General features: G+C 33.3%; 2 protein-coding genes across 2 annotated transcripts; both read right to left on the bottom strand.

Annotated features, from left to right (window-relative positions):
• Positions 1 to 5,021: 5,021 nt before the first annotated feature.
• LOC143634758 (UPF0481 protein At3g47200-like) lies at positions 5,022 to 6,837 on the bottom strand. Its single transcript, XM_077102760.1, has one exon. It carries the CDS (start codon positions 6,699 to 6,701, stop codon positions 5,619 to 5,621), a length of 1,083 nt encoding a protein of 360 aa, XP_076958875.1. The 5' UTR covers positions 6,702 to 6,837; the 3' UTR covers positions 5,022 to 5,618.
• A 5,370-nt stretch (positions 6,838 to 12,207) lies between these two features.
• LOC143634757 (UPF0481 protein At3g47200-like) lies at positions 12,208 to 14,023 on the bottom strand. The gene has a single exon (XM_077102759.1). It carries the CDS (start codon positions 13,885 to 13,887, stop codon positions 12,805 to 12,807), a length of 1,083 nt encoding a protein of 360 aa, XP_076958874.1. The 5' UTR covers positions 13,888 to 14,023; the 3' UTR covers positions 12,208 to 12,804.
• Between the last annotated feature and the right edge of the window lie 13,767 nt (positions 14,024 to 27,790).

Raw genomic sequence — 27,790 nt, 5'->3', positions numbered from 1 at the left:
ATTAATTTCTGTAGACTATTTAACTCAAGTTTGTGAAGGGTTTTACTAAACTATTAAACCAATAAGCAAAGTGTTTGACAGCCAAAAAGAAAAAACATCAAATCAGCCTAGGAGGGGATTTAAACCCGGGTTTTAAGCTTGCCAAGCTTTATGTACATTATACCTAATTGCTCCACCTACTTGTTATGTTATTAAGAGGCTTTCAAATGTTTATATATAAGAATTTATGATAATAATGACACAATTTTCCTAATAACATCTTTAATATAAAACTAGGTAACAAAACTAGCCGTGTTGCGATGGCGGGGTTGTTGGACGTAATTTCAAATCCCAAACCCTAACTCGGTTTGACTCTTTTTGACAAACCCTAACTCGGTTTGACTTCTTTTGACAAACCCTAACTCGTTTTGACTCTCGATGAACCCTAATTCGGTTACATCTTTTGAGTCTCTAGATAAACTCTAACTTAGTTTCATCTCACATATTCTATAATATTTTCCTAATTATGACTCGGTTTATATCCACTAATATAGCTTGCTATTCAAAACATTACCAATTCAATAAAAGTTATAAAATAATTAGAAAATAAAATTAACTATGACCGACTTGTCATTATTAGCCCCTCAAATTCACCAACCTATGACTTAGAGTACCAATATTAATTTCAGACTGCTAATCATCGTTTAAAAGTTTGCCTCCCACCCTTTCTAATAGATCACCAATCCCGTTGGTCCTGCTTAAATAATTATAAAAGTATTAACTATAATTGTTTTATTATATTATTATAAAATCGAGTTACAGTTGTTTTTGAATAGGCCCACAAGGCATTTTTTGATGGAGATATTTTCCTTATTAAAAAAAAAGTCAAATAATAGTTTGGTCTAATAAAAAGAGTCAACTGCCATTATATTAATAAAAGCCGTGCATGCATGACCAATTTAAAAAAATGGAGACTAAACTAGAGATCAGTGAAAATCAACAAATTCTACAGCATATCCACACATTAAAGTTAACAAAATGAAGCATAAAACTTCCTTCAAAAATGATTTTTAAGATTTTAAGGATATTTCAGAAAGCACACCAGAAATCATTACTTGTGAAGTTGCAAGTTTACACTCGTTTTTAACTGGATTCCACATACCATGTCTTGTGTCATGCCCTCAATTCTCCACATGCGGGAAGACGCAATCGCTACCCTTTAATGCATTAGCGAATGCCGTCCTGACCAAGCTGTGAGTTATGCTACTAAATTATTCGGTGACGAAGCAATGTACTGGTGGGAGACGGTTGAACAGAGGAAAGGTCAGGATGAAATTAGGGCAATGAAGTGGAATGATCTGAAAGAGTTGGTGATGAGGAGGTTTTGTGCCAATGCTGAAGTGGAAAGGGCGGAGATGAAATTCCTGAATTTGAAGGCCGGTAAAATGGCACATTGTGAGTATACTACTTGTGACATCCGTCAAATTTGAGTCTCGAGTTGTATTAGTTTTGTAAACTTTTATTTTCTTTTATTTCGTAAAACCGACACAAACGTCTTAGAACCTTAATTTATTATTATATAATATTATTATATAATATTAATATAGATCTCGATCACCAATAAATTGATGTTTGCCATATTATAGTGTCGTTAAGAAAAATATAAGGGGGTTCAAACTAATTTTCGTTAAGTTGTTATAAGCTTTTAGAAACTTTTAACTCGTATTAAACTTTGATTGAAACTTAAGAGGGTGTTTCTGTAAATATGTATATATATATATAAAAAACTTAAAATAACCTAAACCTAACATATTTATCACCCAGCCGCCCCGCCTTTCTCTTTCATTTTTCGGCGCCGAATTCCGGCGGCCGGCGCATCTCCGGCGTCCCGACGTACCACCTTCGACCCCAAACACCTCCTCCGCGATATCCAACTAAGCCACCCACCCTTGTAGCCTTTTCCGGTGAACCAGAGATCCCGACAGGTTCGGTTCGCCATTTCCGGCGAGCACAGCCGACCTCCGACATCTCCAGCCCCCACCTCCAACACACACACCACACAGCTTCATCTCACCCTCACCCTCTTCAGCTCTCCCCTCTTTCGTTTTTCCGGCGGACAGATTCAGGCGAACGGAAAACCGGCACCGCAGCTCTCCCTCAGTCGCTCTCTCTTCTCTCCCTGTCGCACTCTCTTCATCTCTCTCTCTCTCTATCTCTCTTCATCTCTCTCTTTTCGGCTCTTTTTCTCTCTCTCGGCCTCTCCCTCTCCGATGCTCTCTTCTCGGCTCTCTCTCTCTCTCTCTTCCTCCGGTTGCGGTTCCCGTCTCCGGCAGGTGCGACTCGTTTCATTCCTCGGTATAGAGCCACGACTCGTGTACGATTAATAGGTACAATATAATTTGGATTTTGTTATTATTAATTTTTCATATATCAGTTGTCGGATTTAAATTGTTAATAATCGGATATATTGTTTGGTTATATATTTTGAAACGAGTTGGTTTGGATATAGTGTTGTTTTTGATTTGGGTAAAAGACGAACACCCGGGAAATGGTTATATTACTTTCTTACGGGTTTAAATTAACAATTGTTTACCTTGGTTGCGGTTGAGTTGTACGTTAGTGATTTAAACTAGAGGCCTCGGGTTCTAGTCTCATGCTAAACCGGTTTTGGTGTTGTTTTTATACTTAAAAAATTTCGGTTATTATTAGTACTAATATTATTACATAAAAATTGTTAAAAGTATTATTATATTAAACTTACTAATATATATATATATATATATATATATATATATATATATATTCATTATTAATGTAATTATTATTATTATCATTATTATAAATATTAAAGTGGTTATTAATATTATTAAAAGATCATATTATTGTTATTTATTAATATTGTATTTTTATCATTTATTATTAGCAATATTAATATTATTATATTTATTTTGTGAACTCGTTTAGAACTCGAACCAACATCGGGTATGATATCATTATTTATTATCAATATTAGTTACTATTATTACTATTTTTTTTATCAACAACACCTTAAAATTTAATACCAAGATTTTATTATATAAGTATCAATATTAGTATTATTAATAATAATTATTGTTATAATTATTATACTATATTAGTATTATTAGAAATAGTTATTGTTATTATTATTATCTTATATATCTATATATATAAGTATATATATATATATAACATATCTTTTTAGAATTATTATTATCATTACTCTCTTATCATTAATAATATTATTACAAACTTTATAATCCATTCATTTTTATAAAACCGAACTCCTAAATTAAGCTCGTCTTGTTCTTATTTAATATTGGTTTAGTTATTTAAAAGTCCCAATAAAATGATATTATTTTTATTCTAATTATTAATTAAGTACGAGTCTCTAATCATTAACAAATTAACCGATAATCCGATTAACAACCGAACCTTCTCGTCCAATGTTTCAAGTGTAGTTTCAACTAAAGTTCAATTTCATTAATATATTTTATTATTCGTTTTCATTTAGCTTTCAAGTCGGATCTGTTAGTTTACCGTTCGAGCTTCATTTATGTTTCTATTTTGTTTCTCGGTTCATCAATCGAGGTGAGTACTTTCATACATTTTTTTTCCATCTTTCGTTTTGGGGTGACATTTCATACTTATCAAATTAAATGCTTTAATAACTTGAATCTTTAAACCCACAAACGTGATTGTATACTTTACTTGAATTATTGCTTGATTTGGTGTTCTATGCTTATTTGTCTATGTGTTTATCGCTTTTGGATGGTGGAACTATAAATCCTAGACCATTTGGCAACCCCTCATGGCAAGGTGTCGTTAATGTAATGCAATTAACGATAACTATAAAATCCTAGACTACTTGGCAACCCCTTGTAGCTAGGTGGTGCTAACGTGTTTAGCAATTGTCAATAAAATTCTAGACTATTTGGCCTCCCCTTATAGCTAGGTGTCGCTAACTTGTTTAGCGATAACTATTTTATAGCTTTTATTTATTGTTTTGTATACAAGTTTTGTGGCTTTTTATTACTATATATTTATATGCTCAAACTTATGAATTGCTCACAAACCTTTGTGTTGACAAACTTTATTTTTTGAAATGTTACAGGTTTGACTTTTGTTGACTCGAGGACTTGATGAAAAATGTTACCCAGACTATTAGGGTATCCCCTTGCCTTGTAAGGCCCCGTTACCAGTAGCCCTACTTTAACGTTGGATTTACTCATAAACGCAGTTCTAAATATCAGAGTTAACAAAAACTTTCGCGGAATAATAAAACTTCAACCATAACATTTTACATAACCATCAAATCATGTCTTATAAAACATTCGTAGTCAATTAAAACAAAAACATAGTCTTTAAAACATCACAACATTTCTTCGAGATGCCAGTATCTTCGATTTCCATGTCATGTGTCTTCAGTCACGCGAGCTGCCTCAACCTATTTGCCTGCGTGCATACTAAAAGTCAGCTATGCTGACTGAGTTCTAGTTAATCACATAACTTACTTTCATACACATATACGTGCCCGAAGGTACGCATTACATACATATCATGTTCATCATTCGTCCATACACATTCATATCTAACCATACATTATAAAGGGCGTTTCACCTACATACCTCGGACATTATTATTAGGGTCCGGTCACCCTTCATCCTCGGATATTATTAGGGTCCGGTCACCCTTCATCCTCGGATATTATTAGGGTCCGGTCATCCTTCATCCTTCATACCATACCTGTTCTTACATACTTTTCCTGACTATACGTGCAATCTCCGAAGAGCGTTCACGTACCAATAACATATCATACGTACATTATGCATACATCATATATATTCATACCTGCATTTTTTCTTACATCATACATAGCAATCGCATCTTTAGCTACCACCTGACGGTACATGCGATATCAGAAGATCATTCACGCACCGTCAAGCAATCATCATACATACATCATACAGTAAAGACTTCCACATACAGGTCTACAATGTTGGTGTAATCCACAATGTTGGAACAAATCGAAGACTTGAACTTTTGTAAATGTGTGTGACAAAGTGATTGTGTGTATGCAATGGTTGAAACAAACTGAAGAAGATAACTACAAATATGTTGAGATAATATATGAAGCAAAATAGATTCCTTACATAAAAGATAAATCACTATGCCTTGTATATATGGCTTGAACGGGTGTGATATCAATTTACACCATAGGGCATCATGACCCATTACAAAAAACTTTGGATAGTACTAATTAAAAGTTAATTTAACAAAATCTATTGTCTAGATTTAAACACAAATTAACAAACAATGAAGTAAGACAATTAACACAAGAACTTGATTGCTTTATTAATGACCCATGACCATACTTATATAGCATTACAAAACATGAAGAAAATAACAAATGACCCAAAAAGAAAATGAGATAACAAAACGATAAATCAAGAAACTAGTCCAAAAAGACTAGGACTTCTTTGATCAACTTAGCAATCTTCTAGTAGAATCGAAACGGCTCCAAATTCAAGCTGCTAAGATAATTTGAATTATATTCAACAACTTAAAAAAAAGATAGAAACTGACATCAAATGGTAGAATTTGAGTGGTTAAATTCTGGCTCAATGAAATTCTGTAAAATCGACAATTCGAAAAGCAAACTGAATCACGGCAACAGCAAACAGTATAATTCCAACAAATAGAGCAATTGCCTTCCATATAGTACCGAAATATTTTCTCTTCAACACCGCAAAATTTGTAGACCAGTAGCTATCTGTGTGATTTTTTACTTTTTGCCAACATTCAATGTAATAGAAATCTAGGAAAGTGACATCTTTGCATATGCTGCTTATCATATTTGAAGCCTTTTCGTATGAGCCCATGTTGCTAACAAGGACATCCGATTCGGCCAACTTGGCAATGTCTGCTGGAGTAGCATCTAGCATATCCAAGGCCATGGCATATGATGCAACATAGTTCTTAACTCCATAAGAATACTGTTCGTATGCAATGAGGTTCCTCATAACCACTTCAAAGAAATTGTCAATAAGCACTCTTGGCATTCTAAGAGTAGATTGTTCGAACTCCATAGCCAGTGGCCAGGTCATGTTTTGATTGGGCCTAAACCTCACCCCAACTTTGTGCAGTCCTACAGCTGAGTCCGAGTGGACTTTCAGAATAGCTTCTATATTTGGTGGGTCAGAAGTATTAGGATCGTAAAACTCATGCAGAAGACCAAGAATGTGATAAGGAGGTTTTTCAACAGAGTGATTTTCAAGTTTTAGTTTATCAAGAAAAGGATTGACGCGTTCTAGTAGATCATAAAGCATGGAAATAAGATCAGTAGTTTCTGGTTTCGATACTTTTAAAGTGAGGTCATAGATTTCTTGGAGAACAAAATAAGGGATTTGATTTTCTAGCAACACCAGGTCCAGAGCAACATTCCTGCTGCGCAACCGGTTGTTTGAAAATAAATTGCCACCTATGGAAAGATTAACAATAAACTGAAGTATGAAACAAGCATCCATAACCATCATTTCGGCAAGTTCATCATCAAGTAAATCACTCACCTTTTTCCCAAAATAATATTTCCTAACCTTTTCAAATGAATCACTCACTTTTTCCCTACACATGTTTAATATTTCCGCCGGTGAACCTACCCCAACAAGTAGCTCATCCTGGTAAGTCTTTTTTATGTCTTCCATTAATTTCAAATTTGCACCTCCTTTGTGCAGAGGTCCAATAGAGACCACCCGGGGGACGAACGAGTTTGTGTTGATGTCTCTGAGCCTACTTGGAACTTCATAAATTGGTGAAAATTCTTCCTTCTCGTTTTTACTATCAACAAGAACGGTTACCTCTTCAATTTCTGAAAAGGACACACGAATGTAATTAAAGCTTAAGAAATCTAGCATATGTAAATAAAAGGAATTAAGAGACTCGGATACCTTCTTCATTGCTCATTTTTCTTCAATTGATTGCAAGATATTCTAGTCCTGGATTTGCTTTAAATAGATGGCATATTGACGTTGAACACCAACGGTATAAGTTGTACTTGATTTATATTAACTAACACTACCTATGACTTTTGATTTTAATAAGAGCTAGTTGTGGCAACAGGAAACTCGCTCGGTATGGATTCGGTAATTTATGTTAATTCTTATTGAAATTCATTAATATTAATTTCTGTAGACTATTTAACTCAAGTTTGTGAAGGGTTTTACTAAACTATTAAACCAATAAGCAAAGTGTTTGACAGCCAAAAAGAAAAAACATCAAATCAGCCTAGGAGGGGATTTAAACCCGGGTTTTAAGCTTGCCAAGCTTTATGTACATTATACCTAATTGCTCCACCTACTTGTTATGTTATTAAGAGGCTTTCAAATGTTTATATATAAGAATTTATGATAATAATGACACAATTTTCCTAATAACATCTTTAATATAAAACTAGGTAACAAAACTAGCCGTGTTGCGATGGCGGGGTTGTTGGACGTAATTTCAAATCCCAAACCCTAACTCGGTTTGACTCTTTTTGACAAACCCTAACTCGGTTTGACTTCTTTTGACAAACCCTAACTCGTTTTGACTCTCGATGAACCCTAATTCGGTTACATCTTTTGAGTCTCTAGATAAACTCTAACTTAGTTTCATCTCACATATTCTATAATATTTTCCTAATTATGACTCGGTTTATATCCACTAATATAGCTTGCTATTCAAAACATTACCAATTCAATAAAAGTTATAAAATAATTAGAAAATAAAATTAACTATGACCGACTTGTCATTATTAGCCCCTCAAATTCACCAACCTATGACTTAGAGTACCAATATTAATTTCAGACTGCTAATCATCGTTTAAAAGTTTGCCTCCCACCCTTTCTAATAGATCACCAATCCCGTTGGTCCTGCTTAAATAATTATAAAAGTATTAACTATAATTGTTTTATTATATTATTATAAAATCGAGTTACAGTTGTTTTTGAATAGGCCCACAAGGCATTTTTTGATGGAGATATTTTCCTTATTAAAAAAAAAGTCAAATAATAGTTTGGTCTAATAAAAAGAGTCAACTGCCATTATATTAATAAAAGCCGTGCATGCATGACCAATTTAAAAAAATGGAGACTAAACTAGAGATCAGTGAAAATCAACAAATTCTACAGCATATCCACACATTAAAGTTAACAAAATGAAGCATAAAACTTCCTTCAAAAATGATTTTTAAGATTTTAAGGATATTTCAGAAAGCACACCAGAAATCATTACTTGTGAAGTTGCAAGTTTACACTCGTTTTTAACTGGATTCCACATACCATGTCTTGTGTCATGCCCTCAATTCTCCACATGCGGGAAGACGCAATCGCTACCCTTTAATGCATTAGCGAATGCCGTCCTGACCAAGCTGTGAGTTATGCTACTAAATTATTCGGTGACGAAGCAATGTACTGGTGGGAGACGGTTGAACAGAGGAAAGGTCAGGATGAAATTAGGGCAATGAAGTGGAATGATCTGAAAGAGTTGGTGATGAGGAGGTTTTGTGCCAATGCTGAAGTGGAAAGGGCGGAGATGAAATTCCTGAATTTGAAGGCCGGTAAAATGGCACATTGTGAGTATACTACTTGTGACATCCGTCAAATTTGAGTCTCGAGTTGTATTAGTTTTGTAAACTTTTATTTTCTTTTATTTCGTAAAACCGACACAAACGTCTTAGAACCTTAATTTATTATTATATAATATTATTATATAATATTAATATAGATCTCGATCACCAATAAATTGATGTTTGCCATATTATAGTGTCGTTAAGAAAAATATAAGGGGGTTCAAACTAATTTTCGTTAAGTTGTTATAAGCTTTTAGAAACTTTTAACTCGTATTAAACTTTGATTGAAACTTAAGAGGGTGTTTCTGTAAATATGTATATATATATATAAAAAACTTAAAATAACCTAAACCTAACATATTTATCACCCAGCCGCCCCGCCTTTCTCTTTCATTTTTCGGCGCCGAATTCCGGCGGCCGGCGCATCTCCGGCGTCCCGACGTACCACCTTCGACCCCAAACACCTCCTCCGCGATATCCAACTAAGCCACCCACCCTTGTAGCCTTTTCCGGTGAACCAGAGATCCCGACAGGTTCGGTTCGCCATTTCCGGCGAGCACAGCCGACCTCCGACATCTCCAGCCCCCACCTCCAACACACACACCACACAGCTTCATCTCACCCTCACCCTCTTCAGCTCTCCCCTCTTTCGTTTTTCCGGCGGACAGATTCAGGCGAACGGAAAACCGGCACCGCAGCTCTCCCTCAGTCGCTCTCTCTTCTCTCCCTGTCGCACTCTCTTCATCTCTCTCTCTCTCTATCTCTCTTCATCTCTCTCTTTTCGGCTCTTTTTCTCTCTCTCGGCCTCTCCCTCTCCGATGCTCTCTTCTCGGCTCTCTCTCTCTCTCTCTTCCTCCGGTTGCGGTTCCCGTCTCCGGCAGGTGCGACTCGTTTCATTCCTCGGTATAGAGCCACGACTCGTGTACGATTAATAGGTACAATATAATTTGGATTTTGTTATTATTAATTTTTCATATATCAGTTGTCGGATTTAAATTGTTAATAATCGGATATATTGTTTGGTTATATATTTTGAAACGAGTTGGTTTGGATATAGTGTTGTTTTTGATTTGGGTAAAAGACGAACACCCGGGAAATGGTTATATTACTTTCTTACGGGTTTAAATTAACAATTGTTTACCTTGGTTGCGGTTGAGTTGTACGTTAGTGATTTAAACTAGAGGCCTCGGGTTCTAGTCTCATGCTAAACCGGTTTTGGTGTTGTTTTTATACTTAAAAAATTTCGGTTATTATTAGTACTAATATTATTACATAAAAATTGTTAAAAGTATTATTATATTAAACTTACTAATATATATATATATATATATATATATATATATATATATATATATATATATATTCATTATTAATGTAATTATTATTATTATCATTATTATAAATATTAAAGTGGTTATTAATATTATTAAAAGATCATATTATTGTTATTTATTAATATTGTATTTTTATCATTTATTATTAGCAATATTAATATTATTATATTTATTTTGTGAACTCGTTTAGAACTCGAACCAACATCGGGTATGATATCATTATTTATTATCAATATTAGTTACTATTATTACTATTTTTTTTATCAACAACACCTTAAAATTTAATACCAAGATTTTATTATATAAGTATCAATATTAGTATTATTAATAATAATTATTGTTATAATTATTATACTATATTAGTATTATTAGAAATAGTTATTGTTATTATTATTATCTTATATATCTATATATATAAGTATATATATATATATAACATATCTTTTTAGAATTATTATTATCATTACTCTCTTATCATTAATAATATTATTACAAACTTTATAATCCATTCATTTTTATAAAACCGAACTCCTAAATTAAGCTCGTCTTGTTCTTATTTAATATTGGTTTAGTTATTTAAAAGTCCCAATAAAATGATATTATTTTTATTCTAATTATTAATTAAGTACGAGTCTCTAATCATTAACAAATTAACCGATAATCCGATTAACAACCGAACCTTCTCGTCCAATGTTTCAAGTGTAGTTTCAACTAAAGTTCAATTTCATTAATATATTTTATTATTCGTTTTCATTTAGCTTTCAAGTCGGATCTGTTAGTTTACCGTTCGAGCTTCATTTATGTTTCTATTTTGTTTCTCGGTTCATCAATCGAGGTGAGTACTTTCATACATTTTTTTTCCATCTTTCGTTTTGGGGTGACATTTCATACTTATCAAATTAAATGCTTTAATAACTTGAATCTTTAAACCCACAAACGTGATTGTATACTTTACTTGAATTATTGCTTGATTTGGTGTTCTATGCTTATTTGTCTATGTGTTTATCGCTTTTGGATGGTGGAACTATAAATCCTAGACCATTTGGCAACCCCTCATGGCAAGGTGTCGTTAATGTAATGCAATTAACGATAACTATAAAATCCTAGACTACTTGGCAACCCCTTGTAGCTAGGTGGTGCTAACGTGTTTAGCAATTGTCAATAAAATTCTAGACTATTTGGCCTCCCCTTATAGCTAGGTGTCGCTAACTTGTTTAGCGATAACTATTTTATAGCTTTTATTTATTGTTTTGTATACAAGTTTTGTGGCTTTTTATTACTATATATTTATATGCTCAAACTTATGAATTGCTCACAAACCTTTGTGTTGACAAACTTTATTTTTTGAAATGTTACAGGTTTGACTTTTGTTGACTCGAGGACTTGATGAAAAATGTTACCCAGACTATTAGGGTATCCCCTTGCCTTGTAAGGCCCCGTTACCAGTAGCCCTACTTTAACGTTGGATTTACTCATAAACGCAGTTCTAAATATCAGAGTTAACAAAAACTTTCGCGGAATAATAAAACTTCAACCATAACATTTTACATAACCATCAAATCATGTCTTATAAAACATTCGTAGTCAATTAAAACAAAAACATAGTCTTTAAAACATCACAACATTTCTTCGAGATGCCAGTATCTTCGATTTCCATGTCATGTGTCTTCAGTCACGCGAGCTGCCTCAACCTATTTGCCTGCGTGCATACTAAAAGTCAGCTATGCTGACTGAGTTCTAGTTAATCACATAACTTACTTTCATACACATATACGTGCCCGAAGGTACGCATTACATACATATCATGTTCATCATTCGTCCATACACATTCATATCTAACCATACATTATAAAGGGCGTTTCACCTACATACCTCGGACATTATTATTAGGGTCCGGTCACCCTTCATCCTCGGATATTATTAGGGTCCGGTCACCCTTCATCCTCGGATATTATTAGGGTCCGGTCATCCTTCATCCTTCATACCATACCTGTTCTTACATACTTTTCCTGACTATACGTGCAATCTCCGAAGAGCGTTCACGTACCAATAACATATCATACGTACATTATGCATACATCATATATATTCATACCTGCATTTTTTCTTACATCATACATAGCAATCGCATCTTTAGCTACCACCTGACGGTACATGCGATATCAGAAGATCATTCACGCACCGTCAAGCAATCATCATACATACATCATACAGTAAAGACTTCCACATACAGGTCTACAATGTTGGTGTAATCCACAATGTTGGAACAAATCGAAGACTTGAACTTTTGTAAATGTGTGTGACAAAGTGATTGTGTGTATGCAATGGTTGAAACAAACTGAAGAAGATAACTACAAATATGTTGAGATAATATATGAAGCAAAATAGATTCCTTACATAAAAGATAAATCACTATGCCTTGTATATATGGCTTGAACGGGTGTGATATCAATTTACACCATAGGGCATCATGACCCATTACAAAAAACTTTGGATAGTACTAATTAAAAGTTAATTTAACAAAATCTATTGTCTAGATTTAAACACAAATTAACAAACAATGAAGTAAGACAATTAACACAAGAACTTGATTGCTTTATTAATGACCCATGACCATACTTATATAGCATTACAAAACATGAAGAAAATAACAAATGACCCAAAAAGAAAATGAGATAACAAAACGATAAATCAAGAAACTAGTCCAAAAAGACTAGGACTTCTTTGATCAACTTAGCAATCTTCTAGTAGAATCGAAACGGCTCCAAATTCAAGCTGCTAAGATAATTTGAATTATATTCAACAACTTAAAAAAAAGATAGAAACTGACATCAAATGGTAGAATTTGAGTGGTTAAATTCTGGCTCAATGAAATTCTGTAAAATCGACAATTCGAAAAGCAAACTGAATCACGGCAACAGCAAACAGTATAATTCCAACAAATAGAGCAATTGCCTTCCATATAGTACCGAAATATTTTCTCTTCAACACCGCAAAATTTGTAGACCAGTAGCTATCTGTGTGATTTTTTACTTTTTGCCAACATTCAATGTAATAGAAATCTAGGAAAGTGACATCTTTGCATATGCTGCTTATCATATTTGAAGCCTTTTCGTATGAGCCCATGTTGCTAACAAGGACATCCGATTCGGCCAACTTGGCAATGTCTGCTGGAGTAGCATCTAGCATATCCAAGGCCATGGCATATGATGCAACATAGTTCTTAACTCCATAAGAATACTGTTCGTATGCAATGAGGTTCCTCATAACCACTTCAAAGAAATTGTCAATAAGCACTCTTGGCATTCTAAGAGTAGATTGTTCGAACTCCATAGCCAGTGGCCAGGTCATGTTTTGATTGGGCCTAAACCTCACCCCAACTTTGTGCAGTCCTACAGCTGAGTCCGAGTGGACTTTCAGAATAGCTTCTATATTTGGTGGGTCAGAAGTATTAGGATCGTAAAACTCATGCAGAAGACCAAGAATGTGATAAGGAGGTTTTTCAACAGAGTGATTTTCAAGTTTTAGTTTATCAAGAAAAGGATTGACGCGTTCTAGTAGATCATAAAGCATGGAAATAAGATCAGTAGTTTCTGGTTTCGATACTTTTAAAGTGAGGTCATAGATTTCTTGGAGAACAAAATAAGGGATTTGATTTTCTAGCAACACCAGGTCCAGAGCAACATTCCTGCTGCGCAACCGGTTGTTTGAAAATAAATTGCCACCTATGGAAAGATTAACAATAAACTGAAGTATGAAACAAGCATCCATAACCATCATTTCGGCAAGTTCATCATCAAGTAAATCACTCACCTTTTTCCCAAAATAATATTTCCTAACCTTTTCAAATGAATCACTCACTTTTTCCCTACACATGTTTAATATTTCCGCCGGTGAACCTACCCCAACAAGTAGCTCATCCTGGTAAGTCTTTTTTATGTCTTCCATTAATTTCAAATTTGCACCTCCTTTGTGCAGAGGTCCAATAGAGACCACCCGGGGGACGAACGAGTTTGTGTTGATGTCTCTGAGCCTACTTGGAACTTCATAAATTGGTGAAAATTCTTCCTTCTCGTTTTTACTATCAACAAGAACGGTTACCTCTTCAATTTCTGAAAAGGACACACGAATGTAATTAAAGCTTAAGAAATCTAGCATATGTAAATAAAAGGAATTAAGAGACTCGGATACCTTCTTCATTGCTCATTTTTCTTCAATTGATTGCAAGATATTCTAGTCCTGGATTTGCTTTAAATAGATGGCATATTGACGTTGAACACCAACGGTATAAGTTGTACTTGATTTATATTAACTAACACTACCTATGACTTTTGATTTTAATAAGAGCTAGTTGTGGCAACAGGAAACTCGCTCGGTATGGATTCGGTAATTTATGTTAATTCTTATTGAAATTCATTAATATTAATTTCTGTAGACTATTTAACTCAAGTTTGTGAAGGGTTTTACTAAACTATTAAACCAATAAGCAAAGTGTTTGACAGCCAAAAAGAAAAAACATCAAATCAGCCTAGGAGGGGATTTAAACCCGGGTTTTAAGCTTGCCAAGCTTTATGTACATTATACCTAATTGCTCCACCTACTTGTTATGTTATTAAGAGGCTTTCAAATGTTTATATATAAGAATTTATGATAATAATGACACAATTTTCCTAATAACATCTTTAATATAAAACTAGGTAACAAAACTAGCCGTGTTGCGATGGCGGGGTTGTTGGACGTAATTTCAAATCCCAAACCCTAACTCGGTTTGACTCTTTTTGACAAACCCTAACTCGGTTTGACTTCTTTTGACAAACCCTAACTCGTTTTGACTCTCGATGAACCCTAATTCGGTTACATCTTTTGAGTCTCTAGATAAACTCTAACTTAGTTTCATCTCACATATTCTATAATATTTTCCTAATTATGACTCGGTTTATATCCACTAATATAGCTTGCTATTCAAAACATTACCAATTCAATAAAAGTTATAAAATAATTAGAAAATAAAATTAACTATGACCGACTTGTCATTATTAGCCCCTCAAATTCACCAACCTATGACTTAGAGTACCAATATTAATTTCAGACTGCTAATCATCGTTTAAAAGTTTGCCTCCCACCCTTTCTAATAGATCACCAATCCCGTTGGTCCTGCTTAAATAATTATAAAAGTATTAACTATAATTGTTTTATTATATTATTATAAAATCGAGTTACAGTTGTTTTTGAATAGGCCCACAAGGCATTTTTTGATGGAGATATTTTCCTTATTAAAAAAAAAGTCAAATAATAGTTTGGTCTAATAAAAAGAGTCAACTGCCATTATATTAATAAAAGCCGTGCATGCATGACCAATTTAAAAAAATGGAGACTAAACTAGAGATCAGTGAAAATCAACAAATTCTACAGCATATCCACACATTAAAGTTAACAAAATGAAGCATAAAACTTCCTTCAAAAATGATTTTTAAGATTTTAAGGATATTTCAGAAAGCACACCAGAAATCATTACTTGTGAAGTTGCAAGTTTACACTCGTTTTTAACTGGATTCCACATACCATGTCTTGTGTCATGCCCTCAATTCTCCACATGCGGGAAGACGCAATCGCTACCCTTTAATGCATTAGCGAATGCCGTCCTGACCAAGCTGTGAGTTATGCTACTAAATTATTCGGTGACGAAGCAATGTACTGGTGGGAGACGGTTGAACAGAGGAAAGGTCAGGATGAAATTAGGGCAATGAAGTGGAATGATCTGAAAGAGTTGGTGATGAGGAGGTTTTGTGCCAATGCTGAAGTGGAAAGGGCGGAGATGAAATTCCTGAATTTGAAGGCCGGTAAAATGGCACATTGTGAGTATACTACTTGTGACATCCGTCAAATTTGAGTCTCGAGTTGTATTAGTTTTGTAAACTTTTATTTTCTTTTATTTCGTAAAACCGACACAAACGTCTTAGAACCTTAATTTATTATTATATAATATTATTATATAATATTAATATAGATCTCGATCACCAATAAATTGATGTTTGCCATATTATAGTGTCGTTAAGAAAAATATAAGGGGGTTCAAACTAATTTTCGTTAAGTTGTTATAAGCTTTTAGAAACTTTTAACTCGTATTAAACTTTGATTGAAACTTAAGAGGGTGTTTCTGTAAATATGTATATATATATATAAAAAACTTAAAATAACCTAAACCTAACATATTTATCACCCAGCCGCCCCGCCTTTCTCTTTCATTTTTCGGCGCCGAATTCCGGCGGCCGGCGCATCTCCGGCGTCCCGACGTACCACCTTCGACCCCAAACACCTCCTCCGCGATATCCAACTAAGCCACCCACCCTTGTAGCCTTTTCCGGTGAACCAGAGATCCCGACAGGTTCGGTTCGCCATTTCCGGCGAGCACAGCCGACCTCCGACATCTCCAGCCCCCACCTCCAACACACACACCACACAGCTTCATCTCACCCTCACCCTCTTCAGCTCTCCCCTCTTTCGTTTTTCCGGCGGACAGATTCAGGCGAACGGAAAACCGGCACCGCAGCTCTCCCTCAGTCGCTCTCTCTTCTCTCCCTGTCGCACTCTCTTCATCTCTCTCTCTCTCTATCTCTCTTCATCTCTCTCTTTTCGGCTCTTTTTCTCTCTCTCGGCCTCTCCCTCTCCGATGCTCTCTTCTCGGCTCTCTCTCTCTCTCTCTTCCTCCGGTTGCGGTTCCCGTCTCCGGCAGGTGCGACTCGTTTCATTCCTCGGTATAGAGCCACGACTCGTGTACGATTAATAGGTACAATATAATTTGGATTTTGTTATTATTAATTTTTCATATATCAGTTGTCGGATTTAAATTGTTAATAATCGGATATATTGTTTGGTTATATATTTTGAAACGAGTTGGTTTGGATATAGTGTTGTTTTTGATTTGGGTAAAAGACGAACACCCGGGAAATGGTTATATTACTTTCTTACGGGTTTAAATTAACAATTGTTTACCTTGGTTGCGGTTGAGTTGTACGTTAGTGATTTAAACTAGAGGCCTCGGGTTCTAGTCTCATGCTAAACCGGTTTTGGTGTTGTTTTTATACTTAAAAAATTTCGGTTATTATTAGTACTAATATTATTACATAAAAATTGTTAAAAGTATTATTATATTAAACTTACTAATATATATATATATATATATATATATATATATTCATTATTAATGTAATTATTATTATTATCATTATTATAAATATTAAAGTGGTTATTAATATTATTAAAAGATCATATTATTGTTATTTATTAATATTGTATTTTTATCATTTATTATTAGCAATATTAATATTATTATATTTATTTTGTGAACTCGTTTAGAACTCGAACCAACATCGGGTATGATATCATTATTTATTATCAATATTAGTTACTATTATTACTATTTTTTTTTATCAACAACACCTTAAAATTTAATACCAAGATTTTATTATATAAGTATCAATATTAGTATTATTAATAATAATTATTGTTATAATTATTATACTATATTAGTATTATTAGAAATAGTTATTGTTATTATTATTATCTTATATATCTATATATATAAGTATATATATATATATAACATATCTTTTTAGAATTATTATTATCATTACTCTCTTATCATTAATAATATTATTACAAACTTTATAATCCATTCATTTTTATAAAACCGAACTCCTAAATTAAGCTCGTCTTGTTCTTATTTAATATTGGTTTAGTTATTTAAAAGTCCCAATAAAATGATATTATTTTTATTCTAATTATTAATTAAGTACGAGTCTCTAATCATTAACAAATTAACCGATAATCCGATTAACAACCGAACCTTCTCGTCCAATGTTTCAAGTGTAGTTTCAACTAAAGTTCAATTTCATTAATATATTTTATTATTCGTTTTCATTTAGCTTTCAAGTCGGATCTGTTAGTTTACCGTTCGAGCTTCATTTATGTTTCTATTTTGTTTCTCGGTTCATCAATCGAGGTGAGTACTTTCATACATTTTTTTTCCATCTTTCGTTTTGGGGTGACATTTCATACTTATCAAATTAAATGCTTTAATAACTTGAATCTTTAAACCCACAAACGTGATTGTATACTTTACTTGAATTATTGCTTGATTTGGTGTTCTATGCTTATTTGTCTATGTGTTTATCGCTTTTGGATGGTGGAACTATAAATCCTAGACCATTTGGCAACCCCTCATGGCAAGGTGTCGTTAATGTAATGCAATTAACGATAACTATAAAATCCTAGACTACTTGGCAACCCCTTGTAGCTAGGTGGTGCTAACGTGTTTAGCAATTGTCAATAAAATTCTAGACTATTTGGCCTCCCCTTATAGCTAGGTGTCGCTAACTTGTTTAGCGATAACTATTTTATAGCTTTTATTTATTGTTTTGTATACAAGTTTTGTGGCTTTTTATTACTATATATTTATATGCTCAAACTTATGAATTGCTCACAAACCTTTGTGTTGACAAACTTTATTTTTTGAAATGTTACAGGTTTGACTTTTGTTGACTCGAGGACTTGATGAAAAATGTTACCCAGACTATTAGGGTATCCCCTTGCCTTGTAAGGCCCCGTTACCAGTAGCCCTACTTTAACGTTGGATTTACTCATAAACGCAGTTCTAAATATCAGAGTTAACAAAAACTTTCGCGGAATAATAAAACTTCAACCATAACATTTTACATAACCATCAAATCATGTCTTATAAAACATTCGTAGTCAATTAAAACAAAAACATAGTCTTTAAAACATCACAACATTTCTTCGAGATGCCAGTATCTTCGATTTCCATGTCATGTGTCTTCAGTCACGCGAGCTGCCTCAACCTATTTGCCTGCGTGCATACTAAAAGTCAGCTATGCTGACTGAGTTCTAGTTAATCACATAACTTACTTTCATACACATATACGTGCCCGAAGGTACGCATTACATACATATCATGTTCATCATTCGTCCATACACATTCATATCTAACCATACATTATAAAGGGCGTTTCACCTACATACCTCGGACATTATTATTAGGGTCCGGTCACCCTTCATCCTCGGATATTATTAGGGTCCGGTCACCCTTCATCCTCGGATATTATTAGGGTCCGGTCATCCTTCATCCTTCATACCATACCTGTTCTTACATACTTTTCCTGACTATACGTGCAATCTCCGAAGAGCGTTCACGTACCAATAACATATCATACGTACATTATGCATACATCATATATATTCATACCTGCATTTTTTCTTACATCATACATAGCAATCGCATCTTTAGCTACCACCTGACGGTACATGCGATATCAGAAGATCATTCACGCACCGTCAAGCAATCATCATACATACATCATACAAGGCATACACTTACCACTTAAGGTAAGTGTATTAACTATCACATCGAGTATGCACACAGCCCCGAAAACATAACAAGGAAGTGGGGCTAGGAACTCACCTCAATGCGGTTGCGTTCACCGTTTACGGTTATTCCCTTCTTGAGCTGTGCACGACTAACTGTATAATAATTATACGTATTAATAAACTATCACTACACATATCGTCTTTCTAGTTTAATCAATACCCTCAACTAACAGGGGTCCGGGAGCAGCGTCCCTGGCAGTGGGGTTCTAGGGGCGGCAACCCCTAGCGGGGTCCAAGGGGCAGAGCCCCTGGCTGGGGTTAAGCTGCCAGGTCAACTTGGAAAAATTTTATTCTCATTAATTGTCTTTAAACATTTTCCATTAGGATTTTGAATCATTAAATAATTTGCTACTTAAAATCCAAGGGCTTCTTTGTAATTAAATCATTCTTTTCTAAGTCCAGGGACTGTTCTTGTCATTCTGCCAAACTCCTAGTTCGTTACTTATCCTTAACGAACTGACTTGTCATGACGAACTGGTTATTTTAACGAATTGAACCCTTCTAACGAACTGGACCCTTAACGAATCAGTTCATAGCGAACCAGTATATGTAACGAATTGGACCTTTCAATTCGTTATCTTTTAACTATAGCGAATCAAGGGTATTTCGCTATCCTCTCCCCTTAACGAACTGAAGTTAGTTCGTTATGTTTACTTAGGCGAATCACTTTAATTCGTTGGTTATTCCTTAGCGAACTAGGGTTAGGTCAGGGAATGTCAAAACATTCCCTGACATCCCTTAACCTCGTACATACTTTTCCAGCGCCGCCTTTGCCGGAAGGCCGCCGGAAAACCGCGAACACGTCGAAAAAACGAGTTTTAACTCGTTTTTCACCGTTTTTCGTCCCATTCGATCCAGATCTGAGCTAGGGTGACCCCTAAGCTCATCATAGGTTCGGTTTATACCTGATTCCACCCAGATCTCGTGACTTATTCGGTTTAACAGTGTCGGCTCGTCGTTTCGTGTTTATATCTAACGAGTTTAAGCTCATACAATAAAATACTATCATACCTTGGGTCGGGATCAGTTTCCTTCTTGGTTTCGGTCTAGAGAGAGAGAGAGACTAGAGAGAGAGCTTACGTGTGTGTTTTGGGAGGTGTATGGAATGTGTGAAATGAATGATTAAAGGCCATTTAATGACTTATATAATTATGGATCATGGGGTTAAGCCCATGGTCCTTTTCTCTTTCTTTCATAGCCCAAGTCCATAACCCATATCCAATTAACCCAACACTAGCCCGACTCATAATAACTTGTATTTTAATTTATTAACCGAAACCCGAAAAACGGGATGTTACATGCCTAAATCAAACCTGCCGACAACTTTAATTAAGAAACAAAATCAAATTTAACGCGTATTTACATATTTGGTTAACCGCCTTCGTCATATGATCGATATACTGTTTGCGCATTGTAAATTTTCAATTAAATCAACCCACACAATCATTATTCCATCGCCTATGAAACCCCCATAATTAATTTAATTATAACGAGCTCCGGGTACCCTGTTCATCATCGTTTTTGGCCGTCGGCCGTATCTCGCCGTTCACCACCCATACCTCATCGTTTCTGGTAATCCTGGTATGTAACATGTTCGTTCTCAATCATTGATATTTAGCCCTAACATCAATTAAACGAATTTGAAACGATTTGATCAATTACATTAATTAGGGTTCATATCAGTTTAGGGAACCTGGCCGTTTTTAGTTATAAGGAACCGTTTTCATTTATTACTCAAATGACTAGCTAGTGCAGATGGCGAGGCCTGTGCGTTGAGATCCTGGTGGTCACGGGTTCGAACCCGGCCACCCGGAATTTTTGGATTTTCTTTTTTATTGATTATGGGTTATATTATAATTGATTTTAATAAAAGATAAATTAATATTAATTATTTGATAAACACTGTTTTATTAAAACCGACATCTTGAAAATATGTTTTATGTTAAATCTCGTTAAAATCTTTCGTTAATGTATGTATATATATATATATATTTATATATACATGTATATATATGTGTATTATAAGAATATATTTTAATAAATTATCGTTACTTTATTAAAACCCGCCTTCTTTAACTCACGTTTTCTTATCATTGAACATCTTTACAAGCTTGTCATATATATATATATATATATATATATATATATGTATGTATATGTGTATATATATATGTGTGTATTATATAAATTTTTAAACGATAAAATAATAAACATATTAAACACGTTAAATAAAACTTTATCTTCAAAGCTTCGTTGGCAATCCAAAGTATATTTTTATTTACACATTATTATTATTTATTTACTTACTTATATCTATATTGTCTCAAATCATGCTTAAATATTTAAATAATTTATCCATTTAAATGGTTTGATTAGTTATCTTATCAAGTATAAAATCGATGATATTTTGTAATAATTCCTCCAAACAAAGGATAACAATAATACTGGTTTGCAATAATAATAAATAGAAATCCATTGATCAATAAATATTCTAATCACGATATAAATCAAATCACATTAAAACTTTAATTCTTTATACGTGCTGTCTCATTATTAATTAATTTATATTAATATTATTTAACTAGGAATCCTTGACGGTATATCCCGAAGGGTTCATATCTTTCTCATCGTCACTTATTTCGTTCATCCGATTAGGTGAGTAATCACTCCCCTATTTTACTTGTTTTCAAATGTTTTGGGGACACTTGCGTACCATTTAACATATTATTTATCTTATTATTTCTCAAACGCAAACTGTGATCTTTGTGTTGTGTATCAATTGAATGATTGCATGTTACTTGCTATTTGCTTACTTGTTTACTTGAATCGCATTCGGAGAGGTCCAACATAATCTCATTATAGTATGATCATTCGACCGTCGTAGTGGCCGGAGCCCGATCGCATTGGCAATGGTTTCACCGACACCTTATTTTTGGTAACCAATGCCCATTCGCATGGCAACGGTTTAGCCCTTTCTTTATGGTTGATTGTTTATGTATGTGCTATGGTTTAATTGTTTATGCTCACATATAACATTTTTGCCTATTTTTATTCACTTATATCATTATATATTATTACCATTTCTGTTTGTGTCAAAACTGGTGAATCTACTCACTCAACATGTGTTGTTGACAAATATATATATTTTGTACGCATTTGCAGGTTATAGATTGGATTGCTTATCGAACTGAAGCTCACGTAGAAATGACCTTAGAATGTTAAACATAAACAAGAATAGTTGGTTTTGTATTGTAATTTTCCCTATTTTTGTTGTACTTAAATGTTCGTTGACAATTAATAAATTAATTAGATATTGTCGCTTTACAATTGCATGATAGTACCTTGTGAGATGTGGCAATCAGTTCGTGCCCCGGCATTTACGCCGTAGGTTGGGATGTGACAGATTGGTATCAGAGCCGAAGATTTAAGATAGGCAGTTAGTGGTGGCTTAGTAACATGCTTAGGAACCCCATACGTGCTTATTTGTTTACCTGATGTGTTCTATTTAATTGTTTACAGCTTACGTAATTACTTGCTAGATTAAGTACTTATTTAATTGTTATATTATTTGTCATGCACACACACAGCTCCGAAGTTATGCTTCACTTTCATATTATTTTATTACTCCGAGACTGTGTCTCATTATCAAAGTATTTCTATATCTCCGACACAATGCCTCATTCCCAAGATATATATTTACATTTAAATTTTTGGTTGATTGCCTTCGTTGGCGGGAATTTCTGTTAGGATTTCCTAAGTTTTGTTTTTACCTTTTAAGCATTTAACGTAATTAGTTAACGATTACATTTTTCCATTGTGTTTTATTGTTATTATTTATTACTTTTAAATGTCTAGTCGAGCGAAAACTCCATGGGACGCCATGAACACGCCAACTATTCATTTTCACAATTATTATATTTACGATATTTGGTTGGAGCATTATCACGCATGGTGATACATCGATAAACTTACGTTATTTATTATTATTTGTTTATGTACTTGATTTTATTTGAAACAAGTTATCAATTGACTTAATTACTTAATTGAAACTTTCATTAGTTGTTTAGTTGTTTGTACGTTTGATTTCATTCGAAACAACCTATTATATGATTTAGTTACTCAATTACTTAATTATTCAATTACATTGGATCAAGACTTATTGATTCAATTCATCCACATTCACAAATATTTTTTATCCTCGTGATGCATATTATAACATCATTTTCTAATCGGTCATCTCGCACTCATATTATCACATTCACAAATTATCAAGAACAATTAATAACAATTTTCTCATACGCATATTATAACATCATTAAACTATCAAATATAATACAAGTATTATTAAATACCTTAATATTTAAACAATATCCCTCATGTTCACGATTATCACGTTATCAATTAACGAACTTATCACAAGTAACTCAATACCCCCAATAACAATCAATTACATCTCAATTATCACCCTCAAATTTTAAGTATTAACATTTTAATTTGTTATGATTCGATAAAATCTCATATCAAATCATCTCATTGATTATATCACCTACTTAACGAATTATCATATTGATTACCTCATTTAAATTTTGACTTATCCTTAAGTCATGATTAACGCTAGCACAACTTATGTCGAATTTCACTTTTTCTTTAATAACTAATAAGAAATTTACATAACTTATTATTTATACTCATTTAATCTCAATTTACATAATTATAGAATGATTTCTACATCAAACAATACAGGTTATATATTCTCTACACCCGCTTTATGACCACAAGTACTGTCAAAGAGATAGCTCCTACAATCTCTAGGGTATGAATTCTAACTCAAGACACTAATGCGATCAATTTAATCTTGTTCACTAATTTCTTTCAGAGAAATTTCGATTCATTTACCATTACTCGCACTCATACCAACGATAATAACGATAATAACAAGCGCAAGCTTAATAATCGAGTTTAGGTTACTAAGTAAACCAATTATCAATCTCAACGAAATCATAGTGTCCCAAACAAGAAACTTTACACCGGAATACGCTCGTTACGTCGTATTCGCGACTTTCGTCATCTGACTCAATCCTTGTGTCATTCTTACACTAGCTATAACCGTTATGGTTATCCCGTTAACACTTGCCGTACACTGCCTACGACACAAGACATCCCACAACGGTCTATGTCGTCGACTTAGCTTTATACACCTGCTACACATGCCTTCTACAATTATGGAGATCCTAATCACCTACGCAACGCATTTTTCTTTACTCATTCACGCTGAGTTCAAATTATACTGGCACCATACCATACTACCCATGCTCATTTAGCTTAAGCCAACCAACTCTATGCTTTTTAGGCTTTCTACAGGTAACAAGGTCGTTCTCGCTTATTAGATTCTAGACCGGTAAGACTTAATTTCATCAAGCTTACCTTAGTCAAACCTCGTTTTCACAAACCTATTTGAGGTGCCCCAAATCATTCGATCTCAATTATTTAAGATTTCATAAGCCTAATTAACAAAGGTGTTTTGAATCAAACCAATCGTAGTTAAGTTTTCACAAAGAAGATTTTTTTTATCGTCTTCATCATTTTCGTCAAAACGTATTTTGTATTCAGTTATACCTTAAACGATTATTTGTCTAAATTAGTTATTTTGGAACAAACCAAACTTGGAAATCCATCATTTTGAGTATCTTTTTCGCATACAATAAAATTTTTCTTATCTTTCCAAAGGTCAATATCGTTGGTTGCCGTACTTATCCATACGTTTGGTTTTACTTAATCAAAATTTTAGGATTTGGTTCATTAACATTTCGTCAACTAATCAAAATATTTAGATTCTCATAAATCGAAACAATATTTTTTTCTTTTTTAATTAAAAAAGACACAATTCTGAAAGTCAGTTATTAGTTGACCATATTATTCAATTTGTGTTTTCTCATTTACCTTGTTTGCTTATTAAATTATTGACAGCGTGTCAATTTCTACTCTCAACTTTGATTTTTTAACATTTTTGTACGTCTTGTATTTATTAATCTCATGCATTACAATTTACCTTTCATCTTATAAGTTTTTTTTATTGTTGAAATTGAATTGTTATAGTTCTATTATTAATTGAACTTGTCATTATTTAAACAAAATTATTTCCGCTATAGAATTTTATTTTCCATTCTTTAAGTTAATTTTCACTATAAAAAAGTGAATTTCTTTGAATTCCCACGGTGATTTAATTGGAATTTTATTATTAATTTCACTATTATCTAATGACATTTGCACGATCATTGTCGAAAACCTGCGGTGATTTGTGAATATCCGCTTCCCAATTTCATCTATTTACAGTTTGTTTGTATACATAAATATTTGCATTCTCAATTACTACTACAAGTAATTTAATATTATAATTTACCTCATCTTAAATACACAATTGCGGTATACACATACACACACACTCATAGTACTCCAATGTATCCTTACCTTAAAACGCAAAAACATTAGTTTTTTTATTGTGTTTATGGATCACGAGCTTAACTTGGATCCCGTTGTTTCAAATCTCCTTAAAGATTGTCTCATATGAGATGAACACTTTAAGTAGTCGAATGCGAGTGTTCCGTCCGCCATCCTAATTTTCGGTGTTAAGACAATAGAACTACGGTGATTTCGTGGACTAGTGTTTTGACATGACGTTGTATTCTGATTTATTATTTTTGATACAATCGTTATTTGAGTCGAAGACATGAAAAAGACGCAGTGGTACGTGCACACGTTTAGACTCCAACATGGTATTTTTGTAATAAAGGTTTTTAGTGTCGGAATATCAAGCCATGGTGGTTCATGCACGATTTTTCTGCCTTTAAATCTTAAAACATTTTTATTACATTTCGAGAATTTAAACCATTTTCCCTTTATTTTGTTATAAATCCTTATCACAAGCCTTCATTTATAAATGTTATAATTTTTTTTATTTATTGTTAATAATTCTTTTATTTCTCGATTTTATATGGTAAAGTTTTACACCAATTTTCTCATTTTGATTTCACAATGATTTTATTACAAGTTTCGTTCATTGTGATCTCTTTGATATAAGTTAAAAATATATGTATGTATATATATAGCTTGTTCGATCTGTTCGAATGATTTTAATATGTCATTTATTTTTATTAAGTCTATTTACATACAAAGATCTTATTATATAAATTTTATCATACTAAGAAGGTTTTATAATAACTTCCAACTCAACTTTTCAAGGAAATTTCCTATTGAATAAATTTTAAATTGTCTTTAAAGTCCTCGTACAAAATTTTATAAAATTTATTTTTATAAATGTTCTATTTATTATGGACGATCACTTCAAAATTTTAGTTATTTAAAGATCGCAAGACATTTTAATTATACTATATTATATAATACACAATTTTCACTACCCAAATTTATTTCCATGACAACTTTCATCATGCAATCTTTGGTTCATTATAAATTTTCGCAAATAAAAGAATTTGCATCATACGATTTTCCGTGTTTTAAAAATTCTTATGATAGTTTTGCCATGATCTTTCAATAAAGTCACAAACTTATAACTTGTAATCTTCTTGAAATCCTCACGCAAAACATCATAGAAATTTTACTTTAAAGACCAAAAATCGTTTACTTGTGATTTCTCGATTTACAATGCCGGTCATTTTAACTTACCATGATATTCTTCATTACACGATAATAAATAACGAACTTGGTAAAAAAAAATTCATTACGAAACTTTGTATTCCCAAAAACGACATTCATCATTTAATATTGAGACCTCATAGCAAATTTTAACGTTCAATTTACGTATTTTAAATTTCATCATAAGCAAAATAATAATAATAATAATAATAATAATAATAAATAAAAAAATTTCTATTTATATAATATATATATTAACATGTAATTTTAATTATCAAAAGTTTCATGGACATTTCAAACATTATTTATAAATTATGATATTTTCAACTTAATACATATTATTAGTCAAAAAAAAAAATCTTTCTAGATGCAACCACAAGTTTCCAAACACCTGTGATCCATCTCAAACTACCGCCTTAAATCAAACCAACCTTCCACTTCAAAAGTTTCCCGAGCACTCAAATCCTCCCTCGATATGAACGAAACCTAACACATCAACGTTATATCCTCACCAAACTCAAGCCCCATGCAAAATCTAAGATGTACAATATTAACCCAACAAAAAGCCCTAACTACCAACACTTCTACGGCACGAAAACCTATCAAACCCATTATCCTAATACTTCGAAGACATCGACAAACACACTCATAAATGCCTTGAACATATACAAACCAAAGTTTACCCAACTTTGACTTAAAATCCTTCGACCCATACTATGTCGAGTCACAACCATATCGCCACATCATTTCCATCCAA

This window comes from Bidens hawaiensis, unplaced genomic scaffold, assembly GCF_021521415.1.
Source record: "Bidens hawaiensis isolate Kalapana, Puna unplaced genomic scaffold, B.hawaiensis_p1.1 tig00007241_1, whole genome shotgun sequence".
Lineage (NCBI taxonomy): Eukaryota > Viridiplantae > Streptophyta > Magnoliopsida > Asterales > Asteraceae > Bidens > Bidens hawaiensis.
The sequence above is the reverse complement of the archived record's forward strand: the minus strand, read 5'-3'. Positions and strand labels throughout refer to the sequence as shown.

Coding starts and splice junctions, on each gene's coding strand:
- LOC143634757 (XM_077102759.1), bottom strand. CDS start 13,887: ATGGAAGACATAAAAAAGACTTACCAGGATGAGCTACTTGTTGGGGTA.
- LOC143634758 (XM_077102760.1), bottom strand. CDS start 6,701: ATGGAAGACATAAAAAAGACTTACCAGGATGAGCTACTTGTTGGGGTA.